We start from the raw sequence: 20983 nt of genomic DNA, 5'->3' as shown, positions 1-20983 counted from the left end.
ACAATATTTAAACAACGTGTGGTTTCTGGAATTAACGATGGCGTGTTTAATACACAACTTTCTGTTAGAACCAGACGTTGTAGCATTATCTTGTGTTCGGCTGGATATAACGTTGATTTATGTCACAGTGTTTTGTTTGTTGTTTAACGTCACACTCTGCAGTATTCTTGCAGAACTCTTGTTTATGAAATCCTGTGACTGACAACATGAACGTTGATCGACATCACTGAGCTTCCTGCCTGTTGGGTTTTCCCACCTACCGTGTGCATCAGAGTCTTGTGTGGTCTCTGGCGCTGGTGGAACTGTGCTGCTCAGTGTCAGATCCTCACTTGCGTCAGTCGTGGAGGCTGAAACAGGGAATATGAGGTTCAGAAAACTACTCATAGGACATAGGCATTTCTACTACTGGCCTCAGTTTTCGCCTTTCTACATATGTTGTGCCTTTCAGTACCATGCATTATTCAATCTAAATACATATCGTATGGGAGAAGCCTTTAATATATTTCGTTCAATTTAATCGAGACAATTCTTTGTAAGATCGCGTGTCTGTGCAGAGAAAGGTTACAATGAATAAATTTAGTTTTTACAGTGTGAAATCCTGTTATTCAGACCCGAACGTCGAATTTAACCCCCAAATCACAATATCCAGGTATTAGTCCTAGGCCAAATGTAAGAAATGTGCCTATCTTTTAGGATCTCACATTTGCTCCAAAAGTGTCATCCAGTAATTGGTATGACACATGCCACCCTCCAGGAATTCATCGTGGCAACAGATTGTATCAGGTTACTATAAGCAAACAGGATTTTCCCCACTGCTTGACCGGCACAGCCAGTCTGGCTCAGATACAGCATCGCATGCTGGATGTAGGGTTATAAGTATCCTGACTGAACCAAACATTTTAGTGCCATGAAAACAGCGCAATTGTAAATTTCAACAGTTTATATACGTGATATATAGTGTTATGTAGTACTGTCACACAGAAAGTGGCAAACAAAACCCAGAAGATGGAGAGTGACTTCACTTGATCAAGATTAGAAGGTAAGTTATTTGGAAGTAATATTCTAACTTGTACTGTATTTGTGCTTACTACCCATTGTAGTAACAGACATGTCCTTTAATGTATGGTTGTATTAGTAGTAAAGTAGCTAGTTCTCATAGAAATATGACAGAAAGTGCCACACTTTGATACAGAATTTATTTCATGAGGTTCAGAGATAACAGTATAATAATAGTTTGTTTGAGGACAACAGTGCGCAAAATGTCAGTATAGGGCATGAATTATGTTCATTTTCATATATGACTTTCTCCTGAAATTAAACTGTGAGAATATTTGAATATATGTATGTTAAGGTGAGGTGAAAGAATGTATGGGAAAGTAAACAGATAATATAATGCGTTATAGGTGATGAAATTGTGCATTTTCTGTATGAAATCATAGGAATGTCTTTATAAAGGCACTTAGGAGCAACACCTGTGTAGTGTTTATGTGTTGGAAAGACTGGAATACATGTTGATTGTGTATGAACTCTAAACATTTTCATAGAGTGCTGTTAAGTGAGAATTTAATAGAACTATCTTTGCATAATTCACTGTAAATTTCCATTCTGCCATAAACATAGATCTTGGGACATGTCATCAGTCTCTGTTACCCATTAATTCCTGTTTCTTTTCTTATGGTCATTATGTGGTATGAGTTACATAATGTAATGACGTAAAATTCAAGAATGGAATGATACAGTATAAGACAGGATGCTAATGTTATAGTTTAATGTTGACTATTTCTGGAAATTTAGAAACATTTGAGGTGACGATGGCCAGTTTCATTAAATGTCCCATATTACGGTAGGGTTGAGAATGACACGAGTTAACAGATTGCTTTAAAAAACTTTCAAAACCTTTAACAAATTTCTCTTAATCCACTGCAGGTCTCCTGAATGGATAGAGGATATCACAATGAGGGTACCTACTTCAATTCATGCTCTACAGACACTGACTTGTGTTAGTGATACAGACACACTATATTTCCCCCTTGATGAATTTGTAACCTTACTTAAAGCAAGTAACAGCCCTGAAGACAAAGTGGTACGGAAGGACAATATATGGAATGAAATAAAACGCTACAATTACCCCTGTTCACGTGTGGAGAATGCAGTGAAATATGTATCTTTTGAATCCATCATCAGATTTTCATTCAATCACATAACTGGTAATGAAGTTTGTGGAACTATTTGTAAACAAGTGACTGATGCCTTGCTCTCTGATAAAAACAGTTCACCACTAATGCAAGACATTCAACCAAGAACTACTATACTAGGATTGTATGAAACAATTGCTAATGATAAACTGTTTTGTGACAATTACAGTGCTCACATCTTTCAGGAGTTGAGCGTATCTGAGTTAGACATTCCATCACTGTTTAGCTGCTACAAGGATACCTTTCAGTTACATTCTTGGCAAAAAATATGTCTGTTTGAATGGCACTTTCATCTACAACATCCTCAAGTTTCTGATGACATTTTTGAAGCTGTCAAAGCAAGATGGGCATTCTATGACCAGTGCAACCATACTTCAGAATTATGTTCAAAATTACAAGTGTCTTGTCAAAAGGCCATTGAAAGACACAAACAGCGGAGAATAACATCATCATATATAAACAGTATCAGTTGTGATATATCTGGCGTCACACATTTTGTTCAGAGTTTTGAAGCATCTGTATCAGAATTGGTTAACGACATAACTTTTGGAAATGTTAGAGCAGTTTGTGTACCATGCACAGATACGTGCAAACACAAAGAGGGATACATTTGTTCATAGAGTTGTCTGATGAAACGTCCTCATCAACAGAGTTAGAAGATGTGGTCTTTCTTCTTCAAAGAAGCATAAATGTCAAGCATAATGTGACAGTTACACAGATTATTTTTCTTCATTCCAAAGCACTAGACAAATATAGATGCCCAAACTGTTCAGAAAATGGATTCCACAGGTACAAATTATCATATGATTTCTATGGTGGGAATCTGGGATCCTCTATCTCAAAAGTTTCAAATATCAACTATGATGAAGACGACATCGACGAGGGATCAACAATTCAGGTTAACGGTGACAGGTATTGCGAAGAATGTATCAAGGATGTACAAAAGTGGATTCATCATCCATTGCAATGGAAAGACTTCAACCTCCTCAGAGAGTGGCATCTTTTCGTACCTCTTCCTGTTCAATTATCGCTTTGCCAATTGTTTATCAACAAGGACAGAGTTGGACGGTCAGAAAATACGCCACAGCTCTATCTAAAGAAGTTGCAAAGATTGTACTGTCTAAACGACATTGGTCTCAGTACCTTGAGTCAGAAACATGTCGGCATCATAGCAGAAATGAACACTGCTGAACTAATCATCAGTCATCAGTCCACTTCTGCAGTGTTTTCAATAACCAGCGAGAGTGGTATTTCACAGAGCATACGTTCAGCTGCCAGGTGGCTGCAAACTGAAGCTGATGCAGACAAATGCTTCTATCAAACCTTCATCAAGCAGTACCATTTGTTCTATGCAAAGGCATCAGCAGAAGGTTTATCAATGTCGAAGGTCAGTATGAGGGACTGCCATGTTATCCTGGGCCTTGATAACCTGGTCAGACTTACAGTTCACACGGATCCTGATCATGCAAAATGAAGACCAAGCTTGGTGAAGATAGTTACCATCTGCTCTCTGTACTCTTGCCAGCTGAACAAGAAATGAAGCACATTTTTTATGTGCAGAGTGTTTGGGGATTATGTCTTATAGGGCATGGACTTGACGATTTCATTCAGTGTCATATCAGACCTGAACAACTGGATCATTTCAATTCAGAGGAATTTGAACATTTGAATCAGACTCTAGATTCACTACATCTTGATGAAGCCAATGTTCTACCTGACCAAAACGAGGAATCTTTCATGACGTTTGACCAGGATTTAGAAGACTCGGCACAAGACAAAATGCAGAACGAACAAGAAACGACCAAAGGTACCCATAATGACGACAACACTTATTACAAGTTTCCATTCTTCACAGTACCGCCCTTGTTAACCAGACATCCAACACCAGCTGTTGGAAGAGACGATGACAAGGCGAAACTACGAGAGGTACTTGTAGGCATACTTCAAGGCTTGGATCGTCAGTCTGATTCTCAAAAGTATGACAGAATTTTATTGGCTCCTGACCACAAACTGTCCAAAAATCTGATTCAGCTGATGAAAGAACACAAAATCTTCCAACAGTTTCTACCAGAATTTCCGGTCCTACATTTGAAAAAGTCAAAGATTGCGAACATCTTCAGTGCATATAAGGATGCTGGTCTTCATGAGCTCTTGAAGTATATGAAAGATGATGAGCAAGAAAAAGATTGGAAAAAACTTGTAACTTTGTCAAATATTGAAACAGCAGCAAGGAATATCAAACGTCTTTCCATGGCATTCCATTTGGCATTTCTAGCAACTTTTCTCCAGAGTATAACTGAAGAGAACAAGATACAAATACTCCAAGACATCAAAAGAAAATCACTGGGCACTCTTGAGTCAAAATGGGGACTTCTTTATCAGTCATTTCTGACAACTCATTCAAACAGAAATTCTACATTTGCTCTTCATCGTGATATGATGGACCACTGTGATGAAATTGTGGCCATTTGCCTAGCAGAGCGCCTTGGTGGACCTTGTGGCTATGACCTGATGTTGAGTGCCGTGAAAGAATCACTGCCTTTTTCATTTCTCAAAGGTGCAAGCTCGTATGCAGCATTTTGTGTTGAACTTCTGCACGAACATTATGCAGCAGGTTTTTATCATCAGCATATGAAAACAACACTTTTCAGCACTCCTCACCATGGAAGCGACGTCAATATTGCACTTGACACTCAACGTGAGATGGACCACAGGGATGCTCTGAAGGCTTTCCGACCAGGAGCAACTTTGTCATCAGTCATACCAAAAATGGCAATCGTTGATACAATGACTGAAATACATGATGCCAGGAGGAGCAATCGGAAAGAAACAATGTCAGCTGATGGTACAGAGAGTTCATTTGGTTATGCGAATCAAAATCAAGACTCTCAGTATGTTTATCAAATGGAATGCACATCAACAGATATAAAACATGTTCTCCCTACAGCGGAACTCATTCTCAGGCGAAATGGTCTAAGCAACGAAGATGACAACGTTCCACACAATGTGTATCAATCAGATAATTCGATATTACCTGAAGCACTCTTGGACAGGCACTCATATGAAACTGGGAAGTTTCTCATTGAGAAATATTGTCACAGTCAGAACCTCTTTGGCTTGCACAGACAACCAGACATCAATAAAGTGGATGGACCTTCTGAACTCATACAAAAACTGAAGCAGTCAAAAGGCGTAACAATCAAGAGAACCAGCTGCAAGAAATCTTCACTGCACATGACGGAAAAACAGAAACGAGAAATGAAACGACAACAGCATGTCAGAAGACGCTCAAAGATTGTTGATTGTTGGAGTTCAGAAATGAACACTTGTCAAGCTGTAGTCAAGCCTGACTGCAGTAAAGCTTGTGTTCAGAAGGCATCCGGTATACGCAAGGGCCTTCTAACAGTACTTCAACAATGTGTGCCATCATCTGAAGATACCATTGAAGCAATATTGACAGGAAAAAGTCTTATGTGGTCAAACTTCAAAACAATACCAATGGACGTAGCAAGAACTATTTCTGTTGCAACAGTGGAATTTGCTGGCATCAAGTTCAAGACAACAGCTACATCTGGACATCAGTATTTGTTGCAAATTGAAAATGGTTTGATCAAACCTTTGCAAAAACAACTGCCACACTTGACACGACTGATAATTTGTGAAGAGAAGTACAGATTTACACCTGATGACTTCAAGGCTGCTACGAGGGCAAATAGACAGAAGAAGGTGAAATCTGGAATTAGTCACTTAAAACTTGGAGATGACATTATTAGTCAACACAAAATGTCAAAGCCAGCTGTTTTGCAGACAAGTACTGGTAAAAGGCTAATCAGTAGTTTCCTTGCACGAAATGTAAAACAGTTACAAACCTTACTTTAGACATTGACAGCGAATGCCTTCTTGAAGGATGTGAATGCTGTGAGGATGATCAGGAATGCAGGTGTAGGGTTTTCACAAAGCCACTGAGAGCGGTGTTTGACAATGATGGCTTCAGAAGAGAACTCCTCCTTGATATCAAACAGAGGAAAGGAGAGGCAGAAATGTCCCAAGTAGACTGGTTGAAAGAAGTGCATCTGTCAGACAGAGAATCTACCATAAGTGTTATCACTTCAGGAGATATTGACAGTGTTGTCATACACCTCTTTGCACTTTCCCAACACTGGCCAAGGGATGATGAAGGAAGATATAAGAATCAAGTCTTTGTCCTGCTGCAAAAGCCTAAACCAGAGATGTACAACATAACTGGAATCCTGGAGCTGATGGAATCTCATTTTCAAAATATGTCTATTGGAACGACTGTTGCTGTGTCTCTATGTTTAGGTGGAAATGACTTTTTGCCAAAATTCAATTGAGTTTCACACAAGAAATGGATTGAGACTATACTAAATGTACCTGGATGTTTGACTGGCATACTCAAATCAGAGGATGGACAGATGCATATTGATGAATGCCTTTACATACAACTAATTAAGAACATATATTGTCCACCAACTCTTAATGCAGACAAGCTCAGTTTGGAAGATGTCAGACAGCTTTCAATAAAAATGCCTCGAAAGGATTTCCGAAACCCAAACCTGTGGATGCCACCCAAAACAGCACTACAGAAAATTGTGAAGCTGATTAACTGTCATATCCAGTACATGATGACAGTTTGGAATCATGAGGCTGACCTTCCTGACTTCATTGCAAGTGGATGCCTTACAAAGCACAAAGAGGGGGCTATTGAATACAACCTTGGTCCCGATGTCCACTGTAATGAAGTAGAAAAGCTACTTGGGAAGAGTGAGCGGGAAATGGAACGAGTGATGAGAGATGCAAGGAAACAAAGAAACAAGCGCTCATGTCCCGAAACACCTGACAAGCAAGCAAGGAAAAGACCCCTTGTATCTACTCCAAGGTGAGAACAGTCTCAACTTACACTACCTATTAAATGCATTGAAATATTTAATGCTAAATGTCATCCCATATTAGCTAAAATCATAATGGCTGCATGTAAATGTGCGTAGTTATGTATTTTCAAAGCACATTGAAAGAAACAAAAACAAACATAACTGAAAAGCAACTATGTATATGTAAATATATGTCACATGTGATATTGCGCCACCCAGTGTCATATGCCCTTTCTAAATCGAAAAAGATTGACACTGCGTGTTGTTTATTAATTATGGCATTCTTAACGAATAACTCATCAAATGATTGATAGTATTTCTGCTTTTAAGGACACCACACTTTTTGTTTAATGCTTACTGATATCAGTTCATGTGAAAATAATACTTATTTCCTTTTTTTCGGAAGAAAACGAACACTCATTCCTGTGGAGCATATCAGTGAAGACCTTTCTGATATCGAGCCGATTCCTGATGCTGATACCTAGACCTGGAAGTAAAATTCTAACAAACACAAGTACTTTCACAAGACAAGGTCAGAACAGCTTACCTGGGGTGCATCAATGATGCAGCAGTTATTTAAACCAATATGGCTGTGAAGTATTTCAAGTCAAACATAAGCTACACACTATGTTGCTAGTATGTATGCAAGTAAGTGATGTACTGCTGTAGAATCGTTTCATAATGTATGAAACAGTTTGTGGACTCAAAGATGACTTCTGAGGAGCGTGGTTTGACATCCTTTTTGTTGCTTTAGATTTACGTGTGACACACTTTATACCTAGCCTAATGTTTAAAGTGTCCACTTGTAGATAGACACAGGTTTGATTCAACCCATGGGTAAAATATGTATGGACCATTTTGTGTGCCTTTTGTCATACTGGTAGAATATTGCAAAAAAAGGGCACACTAACTAACTTTAGACTAAACCTTGTGCCAGTAAAATAGTTGTGCTTAAGTACTCTTGATGTTTTGAATCTGCTTTCATACGTGAGTAAATGTGTTTGTATGAGACCATAAGTTGTTTACGTGATTACTTGATGATGGTTATGGTTTATTCAGGAGGTATAACTTCACAATAGTAAGTTAATATCATATGAAGAAAACATGGCTTGTATTTAAATCCTAAGAAAACATACGTTGCAAGGCAGATTACAGCTAAGAATTTACTCAGATCTGAGTATAACTGACACTGTCAAAAAATGAAACTCAAATTCTGGCATCATGGCTACAGTACAGAATGGGCATAGTCCTCTACCTTACCAGGTATTACATGCTTATTATATTTTCTACCAACTTTAATCATTAGATTATGATTTGGGCAATGGAATTTAAAAAGAACAATGTGACAAGCATAAACATTTTCCGATGATAAGTAGTTTTCATACATATGAAATTGTTTTGTGTGTGTATAAAATGTAGACTTAGAATTTATGAATACCCATACATGATTATTTGAACATGTTACAAAATCATCTTGCAGTATCAAAGACAAACCAAATATGAAATAATAACGCCTTCACTTCAAGAGCCCATCAATCTATTCCCTTTTCTGTCGGCTAGTATTGATAAGAATGTATATGCTTAAGTTTAGCATCAATTATCCTGCTGGTAAAGTACAACATGTTTATGTTTATGTTAATCTGGACTGTGAAAAATAATGATTTCATAAGCCTATATTTCATGTTCTCCTCTTATTTGCATATTCTGCTTATCTTTGATTTTACGACTGAGGTTTTTCAGCATGTTTGCAAACAATGTACATATTACGTTTATCATAACCCAACAATTTTTTAATACCCTTTCATACACTATGTGTCATTGTCTATTGTGTTCTTAGTATGTTTGTACTGCGTATATGTAGCTACTGTTTATACATGGAGTGAGAATATGTTTGCTCTTAAGTATGAGCTAAGTATGTACATTTAAAAGAAACATGTCACTTATATCAAACAATTCATGTTTTGAAAAGAACATGTATATGATATGATTAAACTTTTGTTAAACAGTGTTTGGGAAACGATTAACAGTGTTAATTCAGTTTTGTGAATATTTCCCGTAACTGGTATGCTGCTCCTCTCTTCCCCTCCCAACTTACAGTAGAGCTCAGCCTGTGCACTGACCATCTGCTTAACATATATAAAGCACATTGTCTAATGGAGTGTGACAGGCACTGGTGTCCTACACACACCAGCTATGCAGTGTGGGTGATAAGGCTCAGGGTATCATATTTCCTGATTTTGATGGTTTTTCTACATTTGGCCTAGGAGTAGTATATACATAAGTATGTTAAATGCAGGGCGAATTAAGAACTAAGCTCTCTGCTCGTTGGGATTTCCCACCTACCATGAACATCAGAGTGTTGTGTCGTCACTTGCGCTGGTGGAACTGTCTTGCTCGGGTTCGGGTCAGTCGAGGCTGAAACGGAGAATATCTTATTCAGAAAACTCTACATACTACCTAAGCAATATAACATCTGATCCCATTTTTCGCTTTCCACAATGTGTACCTTGCAGTATTATGCATGAATACATTCTGGACAAATGCATCTGTTATAGCAGATGTGTTTTGATTTGATTGAAATACCTGGGGGTTTTTTCAAGACAGCGTGAAAAAACGAAAGAAAACGCTGACTATACTTATTTTTATAGTTTGAATCTGAAAATGTTATAAGCTGTGCGATGAATGAATGAATGCGTTAAGATTTGGGGTGCTCCTTTTTTGTTGAAATGCTTTAACATAACGTGAATAACATGAACGGTGTAATTAGAGAATCTGTTCGCCCCCAGTGCTCGGGCTAACTTAGGAGCGAATATATAAACATACACCATTATTCACGGGGATACCTATACTTTACGGGTCCCTACCTTCGGTAATTAACTCTAATCCTAACCTAACCCTAATTTCCTACCATAATTCCTCTTTAAACAAAGAACCTACTTTTCCATTTTGAATACATTAACCGTTTTCCCTGGGTTTTTTTGGGTTTTTTTTTTTTTTTTTTTTTTTTTGGGGGGGGGGGGGGTTGTACGTGGTATTTTAGACATTTCTGTAAATCCTAACGTGAATCAGATTAAAAGGATAACGCGGCAACTTGACCGAAATGTTTATTCGACACAATTGTAAGTTCGTGTCGGGTAAATTATGTGAAGCACTCTCAAAATGTCGGAAACTTCAGCTGATATGATCGCGCTTGTTGGAAAGCAATGTGCGTAGGACTACAGAGTACAGGATACCTTCTGCCATCTTTGAAAGCATGCGAGTTTACATTTAGGGTTTGGCAAACGTTAGGCAAACTCGGGCAAACCTTAGGGCTCGGGTGATGTGACACTAAACGATATGGGTGCTGGGTAGCCGGTATTCTGTAGGTGTACCGCAATGTGCTTTGATAAACAACAAGGGTACAACACGTAGCAGTGTGTGGTGGTAAAGATCAAAATGTCGGCCGTCCGAGCGATTAACACTCCGTCTGTTTCAATGTCAGAAATAACGAGAATAAAGCATATTTGCCCTTCCAAGTTCCATGTAAACATTAAGCTGAAACTCTTGGTCGTGTCCTATAGCGGGGATGTATTTCAGTGAAGTTCAGTTATTCATTGACTGAGAACGAACGATATGCACAATGAAACACATGCGTTACTTGACTGGACAGATTTCAAATAATCTCACAAAATCTTCAGTGACAGCTGTGTGTAAACATTTCGTGAAGCAAGTAGTGCTTGGACCCCACAATTTTGACGCTGTTCTACAGCAGCCGTACAGTATACATTTATACTATTTTATCTAACTTCCTAAATCAGTTTAAAATCGGAAACTGACAACTTACCCACCAGTAACGTCCCAACATGAGCGACACATCTCACTGTTTGTTGTGAAATGTCTTGACTGGCGACACCACGACCGCAAAGCTGCCAGCTATGACGTCATTGTGACGTGTCAGGTTAAGAGCATGGCAACGTTTGGCGCTCGACTAGGGTTGATCAACAACTACGCATGACCTAGGGCTGCACGCTTTTATAACGACACCTACTTCAATATTTTGTCTGAGAACCGGTATATTGGGTAAAGTAGATAACTGTAGTTTTTGTGATAACCTTTATGGTTACAATTAAAACATAAACATATTTTTATTCACAACAGATGTTTTCCTTTGTTATTTAATGACAAAACTGCAGACTGTAATGGTCTAAATTGTATAAAAACGAAAATAGGATTGACATGCACAATCAGACACTAACTGTCAAACACTCAATGGCGCAATACATCGCAAAACGTATCGCAATACATGAACCTATATCGCAATATATTGCAATACAACTTTGATGCCAATACACAGTTTTGCGACTGTACGGTTTATGAGATGAAAACACCATATTACAACATGTTTCGTGTTACCATGATATGGACAGGATTGTATAAACTTATCGGCGACTTCCCTAATTCACCGATTGTTTGTATGCAAACTTCTAACATTTGTTTGCGAAAAATATAGATAAATGTCCCCTTGCGATGCATATGTGGATATCATAAGACCCCAGAGGCTTCTAAAAGATGAAAATAGCTGCGATCTTTCTATCAAACAAGACTATTGTCTTACTTGCATTCAACTCATATCACTAAAATATTCTTGAAAGACAAACTGTGGTTTTCTGAGTTTGTTGAGCTAAGTGTAGTGTAATCTTGAACTCAGTCTAGGCGTCAAATACATAGTGAGATATTTATGTACAGGTACTGTATCCATAAGTTGTCCACCTATTCAGAATAACATAAATTCGCTTTAGTCAGTTCCCTGTTAATGTCATGTCATGATTGTTGGGTAATGAAAGTAAAACATCGGTTTGTGGCTGTAATGTGTACATGCTGGCTTCAGAGTTTATCCAGCCATCGGGCAATAATAATAATAACGCGGGGATATGTTTTCCGATATTTATACCTCTGCAATCAGGCAACTTGTTGCTATTTGTGAAGTCATTTGAAAACGAAAACTCCAATTTGAAATCGTGTACTGCCTGACTCACCGAGGTAACCTTCCTTCACTGTTGGAGAACAACCTGATGTTGTGTCAGTCATGAAAGGGAAAATCAAAACGAGACTCTATCAGGGCACTTCACAACTACTGGCATTAATTCCCGGATGCCGAAGTTTTTTTTTCAGGCGCACGTTTTCGTAAGGTTTGAAAAGTAAAGGTTGAGTGAGAATTGCACTCGCGTTGTCCTGGATCTGCGTATGACTATAACATTACACAGACATGTAGAATAATTAATTTCCTATCCGTTGGTATAAATATAACTGCGGCTACCTCAGGGGTTTGAGAAATACACACTGCTAAATGTTGTCCAAAACGTTTGTGTGCTTTAAAAGACAGTGAATTTCTCCGTTTTTCATCGTGCTCCAACGAAAGCACTCTGCTACTATTTTGGTTTTTAATTTGTTATCTTTACGGAAAGTGTGAGCGAAGAAAATACAGCTTGATATCTGAACAACATGTGTATATGAAATGGATTTATGTGCTAATGCATAACGTCATACGTACAAAATATAAAATGACCCGCAATAAGTGCCAAAATTCGATTTTCTTCTATGACGTCCAACGTCGTGTAAAGATAAGGGGGCATAACTCCGCTATGCTTTACATAATTCAATGAAACTCAGATCACATGGAGAGAGCTTGTTGGAGATACGGACAGTATATTTTCGTTATATTTTGTTTACAGTGAACTAAACTATTCCAATGCAAAGTTCCCCAATGTGAGAGGATACCTTTTGGTAGTTTCACAATTTGTAAGAAAAGATGTCAATGTACTACATAAGAAAGCAGATTAATATCGATTTGGATGGCCCTATACGATACATAATTTAGTTCTTAGAAGAATCCCATATTGTCCTGTTTGTGTAGATGTATTTTGATTAATTTGGCATCATTATTACTGGAGTAACAGACACATCTTCAAATGTAATTAAAAGTAACTGAAAATGGATGTTTTGTGCATTTTGTGCAGTCGTAAAAAGACGCCACTGGTTTGCCGATGAGTATACATCTCACCTAATTCCCACTGAATGTGTAAAACGTCTCGGCGTCTGTGACAGAAATCAACACCCTTTAGACAAAACATAAAATGAATAGTTTTGCCACTGAAATATTGTCCTGAATATGTCTACAATTAGACGGTTATGCGTATCTTATTGTGAGCAACACGCGCACCTGTCTGGCATCAATTTAGCGTAAACGAAAATCGCTCTTCATGAACCTGTTCACATGAAACTGCAATATTTATCCCAACGTATTGGAACTAAAGCATATGTTGCAGTAATGGCTACGTGTGATCTTCTAACACGTGTGTAGAGGCTTAAAATGTGGTATAGTACACTTACTGAGTCAATTTCCCATGTAAATATTATTCAAACAATCAAAAGCCTTCAAAGAATAAAAATGCATACCCTATATCCACATATGACATGATGTTGAACATGGATGTATGTAGATACTGAAATCAGTTTCATGTAAAAATTTCTGAACGATCCGCAAAATATACATCACAATACTGAATGTGGAATCGGAATGATATGGCCACTGTGTTTAGTCTTGTTCAACCGACCTTCACCTCATTCATTAACATTCATTTCACTTCATTCACGAAGAATTTCCGGTTTCTGCCATACTGAGATTGTTTTACTTTGTCAGGTCAGAATGACGGAAACATAAAACGTGCGGCGTTTAGTTGACTGGGACTGTGCTGGACAGGTCTCACATTAAGATGGCTTGAAGGCTGAGTCTGTGTAACTTTACTGACAGCAGGTTACAGCATTCGAAATAGGAAGTGTTGCTGTGTCTTGTCTTGACGACACCAGTTCGAGTCTAATCAAGTGCCTACTTCCTATACGAATCAGTGTTCACCCAGAAACTTGTAGGTACATTAATAATTCAGTGTGAACATAGCAGAGCTGAAATAATGAATCCATAGGCAATACTGTTACGACAGTACAAAAAAAAATACCCAAACCATAACTTCAGTCGCAATTTTCATGAAACATGTGTTTTCCTTTCAATGAAGATGTAGATATGTAGTGTGTGTGTGTGTGTATGTGTGTGTATGTGTGTGTGTAGTGTGTGTGTGTAGTATGTGTAGTGTGTGTGTATGTGTGTGTAGTATGTGTAGTGTGTGTGTGTAGTGTGTGTGTGTGTGTGTGTGTGTGTGTGTGTGTGTGTGTGTGTGTGTGTGTAGTGTGTGCGTGTGTGTGATCAACCGCATGAGCATCGATCTGCGCACTTGTAAATCGATGGCATTTGTCAACCAAGTCAGCGAGCCTCCCCACCCGAACACGTTAGTTAAAGATCACATATACTCTAGTAGGGTACAAATATGTAGCAGTGTGGCACATAATATATGGTCATACATATTTTATATATGATCAAAATCAAACAAAAAAATGTTACAATTACCTTAGGTGTCAGTTGGGTACTGTAATAACACTCATGTCATCCATTTCACTGTGGTGTCTTTTCATGTTTACTAACACTGGCCTCCATCTTGAATTTTCTAAAAACCCTACCATTTTTTTCTGAATTGGGAATCATCCGAATTCACTTCAATTCTTCTTTTCTATCCATAGCCTTACTTCCTGTTTAGTATGTACCTGTCCTTGATTGGCTCCTTATGCCCACAATTGTTTTCTTGTCTTTCATTGGCCCTGGTGATCCTTTATAATTGCTCACCTGTATGTTGCCTCTCATATAGGTGAGTCAATCTTCTTCAATAATTCATCCTAAATTAGGTTAGGCCTCAGTTAAAATTATTAAATAGCAACATAGAGTAAACATTAAACATCAGAATTTATTAATTATTAATTACAACCTATAAAATACATTAACTGAATACAACCGTCTGGGTATTTGTCCTAAGTACAAGCTGTTTGAGTTGTGAATCTGACCATGGCCATGTGCCTATGACAGTTCGGCCATGACAGTTAGCCCATTACTTAGTACAGTGACAGACTGTCAATGAATTGGTGAATTAAATGTCTGTGATATTGACATAATGTCATATGATATTTAACCCTGAGATTGTTTCGTATATATTTTGGCCATATTGTCCACATGCCTTTTGTCAATTTTTACGGCGTCGTCCAGAGACCCAACATCACACCCCAGGACCACGGTCTCAAATACAAAATCACTTGCTAATATCGTTATAAATGCAACCCCGCCATTAAAACTACTCGTTTCGACCTCTAATTAACTTAAATCGGCCTTTTTGTCAACAGTACACAATTCTCAGCCGCAAACGAAATTTCAACCAATCAGAGCGGCGCGTCTCCGTGACGTAATTGTAGGTATAGCAATGAGGGTCTGAGCAGTATTCATCTATATTTCAGGGGTTAAACTATATCGTTTACAGGCTTGTACAAACCTGAAACCGCGAAAGCTGTTGTGAAAAATGAAAGCTATACGTTCTCACAATCTACTATCATTTAGTTTTGTCTCCTGCTCTGCCTAGTTTTCGAGTTACAGCCCTTGTTTTCATAGCCGATTCTGTCAAAATCACTTGGTGTCGCTAGGTTGAATCCGTTTTAGGTGGTATAAACCTACACGTTATTTGTCATCATTCACTTGATGCTCAGTTAATGAATTTATAACAGGTGTAATTAGTGGTAACGCCACTTAGATTACCCGACAAAGGCCCCCATTTGGCATTTCTTGTGTCTGGATCGATCAAAGGATTAACCGATAACACGCTGATTGATTAATTACTTTTATGCGGATTTAAATTGGGGATTTGTCAAAAGGTGGTGTTTAAGTATGTACATTTACTAATCTATACTGAATACACTCTGTCGTGTCTGTGTCTATGCCAAAAGAACACCCTTCGTTCAGAGGATTAACCGCCAATACATTGATTGATTGCTCATTATTGGCTAACTAAATAACTTTTTTAAAAAGAATGACGCACATTGTGCAATTAGGTGCCAGGTGTGCTATCTTGGGTAAGCAATGAAACTATATAGCCATGTGAAAAACCTGAAACGATACATCACGTTTTCGTATATTAGACTGTTAAAAGACACATCACTTGGGAAATCTGCAGATGAATTATATATCACTCGTTTTTGTGGATATTGATGGATACATTTCTCGAACAAGGTAATAGCCTGACATTGCTCTTAAAACTTTAATATTTGCATTTTTGTTTTTAATAAGTTGTCGTAGCTTTCAACAGAATCAATGTTTTCGTCGTGAAGTGTAATGATGCAGACGACACGAGCGTGCGTGCGAATTATGATTCATATACGCAAACTATGAAATGTCTACATATTACATTCATTTTATACATTCGTAGATATCTTTTTCTTATTAAGTTTCAAAATGCATACACGTATGATTATAAAGTAATTAGGATTATGAGTATAAAGACGTATGCTGACAAGTGTCTACATACTGGTGAGTGACCGTTACAAACCAATTAAAGGACAAGGTATGATAGAGGCCCTTATTGGCCCACAGCATGTCATGATTATCAAAATTTTACAACACGATAATTTTAGCATAAAAGGAGCTAAATTAATTGTTGAAGTTGCCTCCAATTGCATTTTTATGTTTCTAGTGTTGTTAGTTTTCTTCTTTGAAGACCTCAAAGTTAACATATTTTACAATATCTTCTAGAAACCTACATTTTCTGATTTTCAGAGTGATAGAAAAGTGTGAGCAAAAACGTGACGCATCCCAATTTTTTCGAATGGTTTTGTGCTCTAAAATACGCATGTCAAACATCGTTATTAAAATTTTCAATATCATATTAGGCACTCACAAGGCAGATTTATGAGAGGTAAACGTGTGGACGTGCATTAGTGGACTGTAGGTTTCCTTTGTTATCAGACATGCAGGTTCAAATCCATGTAACTCTTCTTTCTTTTTTCAAAGTTTATTTATCGAGTCTACAATGTTTAACTAAACTGTTTCACATCAAATCCAAATATTGTAATTTTTTTCTTAAGTTTGGTAATCTATGTTACAACACTGGTGAAACAAGCTTTAATTAACATCATGTAAATCTTATGTTAAGACACTGACCATTTGCCTTTTCAAGTCGGTCTAGTTGCCTTTGTTCCCAATATTTTAAATTCATATTTTATACATTTTGATCTACTTTAGGTTTATACACTTTTGAATACTGCAGTTCTTGAGAGTGAATCAGATACTGAGATTGATGACTGTGTGAATGAAGAGTAATAGTGGATGTTTTATATCTTTAAAGTGGATAAGTAGTGAATAATTACTCTGTGAAGTCTTTTGAATACTGACTTTAACATGTGCGTGGTGTTAATATGAACCTGCACTGACATTGAAATTTCACCTAAAATGGGCCCCTTTGTGGTCAAGACCTGTGATGTTTAGTGCAACAAGATTAGTTATTGTAATAACATATGATGATTGAGATGTTAACTGTATATTTGCTAAAACTGGTTGTAAATGCTGACTTGTAACACTTACTAGTTAAAATGAAGCTGTGCCCAAAATGAAGCTTCACCCAAAACAGGCCCCTGTGATTCTTAGTGCAACATGATCGTTATCATGCTTACATGTTGTACAATGGACCCATGGATTACATTTGCAAAAAATGCTGTGGATAATGACTGAGTTTTGGGGACACAATTAACAATGTTTTGCAACCCTAATTGGGCCCCTTGAAGTTTAAACATTATGACTGACTTTGACATGTTTTTCAGCATGACTACCTGTCATAAAACTGATGTAATGTGTATGTAAATAAAACAACAGTTGTAAATAAGCCATTATGGCACACTGATATTTCAGACTTCTTGTTATTTTTCATGGGAACTGATAAAACCCATTTTGGGCCCCTCTGCAGAAAAATTACACCTCAGAACATATAAAATATAGCATTTTTATGCAAAGCTAACTTGTCTCTAAACAAATAACATGTTTTCAGCCAAATCTGTTAGTGGGCCAAAAACCACCCTTATCATACCTTGTCCTTTAGCAAGTGAAGAAATTCATCGCGCAGTATTTTCACTTCGACCCCGACCTCGCTTATGTTATGTCACAGGTTGTGTCAAGCAAAATCCTTTTGGCCATAATTCAAATACATATTTAACTGCTAGCAGAAAGTAGTTTGGATTTTCTAACTTGATGAAAAGAAACCATAATCTCATTAATTCAAATGGGTTTGACTTTTCACGATTTTCAAAAATGGCGGCGCCCTGTCTTAGGATGAATGCTATTTAAGTTTGTTTTCACCAACTTACAAAAGTACTTTCTATTGGTAGTGAAATATGTATTTTATTGATGGACAATAGAATTTTGCATGGCATTGCTTATAATATAACAATTTCACTTTTGGAAGTGAGGTGGAGGTCAATATAATATTGCTTGCAATATAAATGTCACTTCCACCCCAACCTTGCTTCCTTGGAAGAAGTCCTTATGTTAAAAGTTGTGTCATGCAAAATCCTTTTGGCCATGATTCAAATGCATATTTAACTACCAGTAAAAAGTATCAAGTCTTTGAAGGGCATTTAGAAGTGAAATACATGAGAATGAAGATGATGAAGGAGTAAGCATTAACTCCGAAACGGTGTGTTCTCACATAAAGAAGTTGATATCCATAAAAAATCTTCATTCTCAGTAAAAAGTAGTTTGGGTTTTCTAACTTGATGAGAACAAACCATAATCTCAATAATTCTAACGGACTTTAGCCCGTGACTTTACGATTTTCAAAATTGGCGGCACCCTGTCTGAGGATGAATGCTATTTATGATTGTTTTCACCGACTTACAAAATCAAAATTACTTTCCACTGGTAGTAAAATATGTATTTTACTGACTGATATTAGGATTTTACACGACATCGCTTATAACATAACAATTTCACTCTTGGAAGCGGTCATTATAAGGGGTCAATATGATAATACTTAAAGATAATATTGTCACTTCGACCACAACCTCGTTTCCGAGGAAGAAAGCGTTATATTCATGCAAAATCCTTTTGGTCAGCAATGTGTAGTAAACAGTCTTGACTGTTAAAACGCGATGAAACCTGTAAACCATACTTTGACCTGTCCTGTGAACCTTGTGTCAAAATCCCCGATTTACAATAGGTTAAATATGTCCTGTGAACCTTGTGTTAAAATCCCCGATTAACAATAGGTTAAATATGTCCTGTGAACCCTGTCTTAACATGCCCAATTAACAATAGGTTAATATGTCCTGTGAACCCTGTCTTAACATGCCCAATTAACAACAGGTTAATATGTCCTGTGAACCCTGTCTTAACATGCCCAATTAACAATATGTTAACATGTCCTGTGAACCCCGTGTTAACATGCCCAATTAACAATATGTTAATATGTCCTGTGAACGCTGTGTTAACATGCCCAATGAACAATAGGTTAATATGTCCTGTGAACGCTAAATAATGTTAATAATAAACGATGCTGTATTTTGTTTAGACGTTTAATAACAGAAACGGCTAACACTGTCATATTTAGACCTGAAGGTTTTCCACAATGAAAACGATGAATATGCATGTCCGGCAAGTTGTTTCAAAAACATAGGACAAATGCTGAATATGCATGCAGTATGACTTTAAATTATTTGCTCAATCCATACCAATTAATGACGTTATTATCATATCTTATGTTATCAGACTGAATGTTAATTAAGCGTCAAATCTCTGTTGAAAGTCTCACCTGATGTAGTCGTGAGTGACATCTGCGAGTTTACATTTCTAGCACACGGTTTAATCTCTTTCCTCATCCCACAGCTTGTATTCAGTGTCATCAAGTCCTCTGTTAGATCACTGATTATGTCCTTTGTATCCATCAGATCTTCTTTGGTCTGGTTTAGTTGAGTGGTTAAGCTCTGAATGTCTGTGGGTAATTTCAGCCGGATTTGCTTCAGGCCATCCATGCACGATTCAACCTCGTTTCTCATCATCACACTGCTTGTATTCAGCGCAATAAAGTCCTCAGTAACACCAATGATTTTTCTCTTTGTGTCGGAGTTCATCCTCCTCGCATCAGCCAAATCAGCAACAGTGTGATTTAACTGCACCCGTAATGCACGGATGTCTCTGGTCAACCCGCGGCGTTGTTTTTGGAGACTCTTTCTATAAGTGTCTCTTTCCCGTTCAACATGTCTCAACTGTTGTGCCAGTGCTGTGACTTTTGTCTTTGTGTGTTGTCCACTGGCTTTTAGGGCTTGTACTTCTTCAAGAACATGTCCGCTAATAATGTTGCCGATATAGTCTTCTTTCATGATATCTGAAATTGCCAGTTTGACGAGAGGCTTAATCAAGGGAGGAAGGAATCTTCCAGTCAGTTCTTCTTTCAGTGACGACTCTAGTACCGCAAACTTATTCATTAGCTTTATCTCAGCATTAACAGCAATTAGCTTCCACACGTGTATCTCTCCTTCAACCAAACGCACCCTTGTAGCCAAGGCTGCCAAACTGTCACCGGTATCTATGGCTTCCACACCACACATCAGGAGACTGAAGAGAATAATTGTTGATACCTCCATCTTACAAGAGAACTGTGTAGCGCAACTAGGAAGACGACTGCCTCGCCGCCGGTGCAGGGCTTTAATATAGCCCGACTCAAGTATTTGGCAGAATGCCAGCTCGGGGAAACTCACCAGTAGTGTGCGTACATTTGGCATCAACAACCTACATGGCAGATACCTAATATTGAGATGTAATGTAATCCCACCATTGCTCTGTGTATTGTCACTATATACGGAGTATTAACCCGTGGTGATGTCTTGGACAACATGAGGCGCACTTCGACCAGTTATTGTGAAACCATCCGAGCCATTATGAACACACCCCAAATACGATCGTGCTGTACGACGTCATCGTGTGTACAGTGCCGACAGGACGTCTCAAGA

At 37.8% G+C, this 20983-nt stretch overlaps 1 protein-coding gene across 1 annotated transcript in view; it reads right to left on the bottom strand.

Annotated features, from left to right (window-relative positions):
* Positions 1–20645, bottom strand: part of LOC137260313 (ankyrin repeat and protein kinase domain-containing protein 1-like) — a 136814-nt gene extending 116169 nt beyond the window's left edge. Inside the window, exons 1-3 of the mRNA XM_067797993.1 lie at positions 19786–20645; positions 9428–9499; positions 261–347 (exon numbers count right to left, since the gene is read on the bottom strand). Coding sequence (XP_067654094.1) covers positions 261–347; positions 9428–9499; positions 19786–20617 — 991 coding nt within the window. The 5' untranslated portion in view covers positions 20618–20645. The remainder of the gene's footprint in view (positions 1–260; positions 348–9427; positions 9500–19785) is intronic.
* Positions 20646–20983: the final 338 nt, after the last annotated feature.

Source organism: Haliotis asinina, chromosome 13, assembly GCF_037392515.1.
Source record: "Haliotis asinina isolate JCU_RB_2024 chromosome 13, JCU_Hal_asi_v2, whole genome shotgun sequence".
NCBI classification, from domain to species: domain Eukaryota; kingdom Metazoa; phylum Mollusca; class Gastropoda; order Lepetellida; family Haliotidae; genus Haliotis; species Haliotis asinina.
The sequence above is the reverse complement of the archived record's forward strand: the minus strand, read 5'-3'. Positions and strand labels throughout refer to the sequence as shown.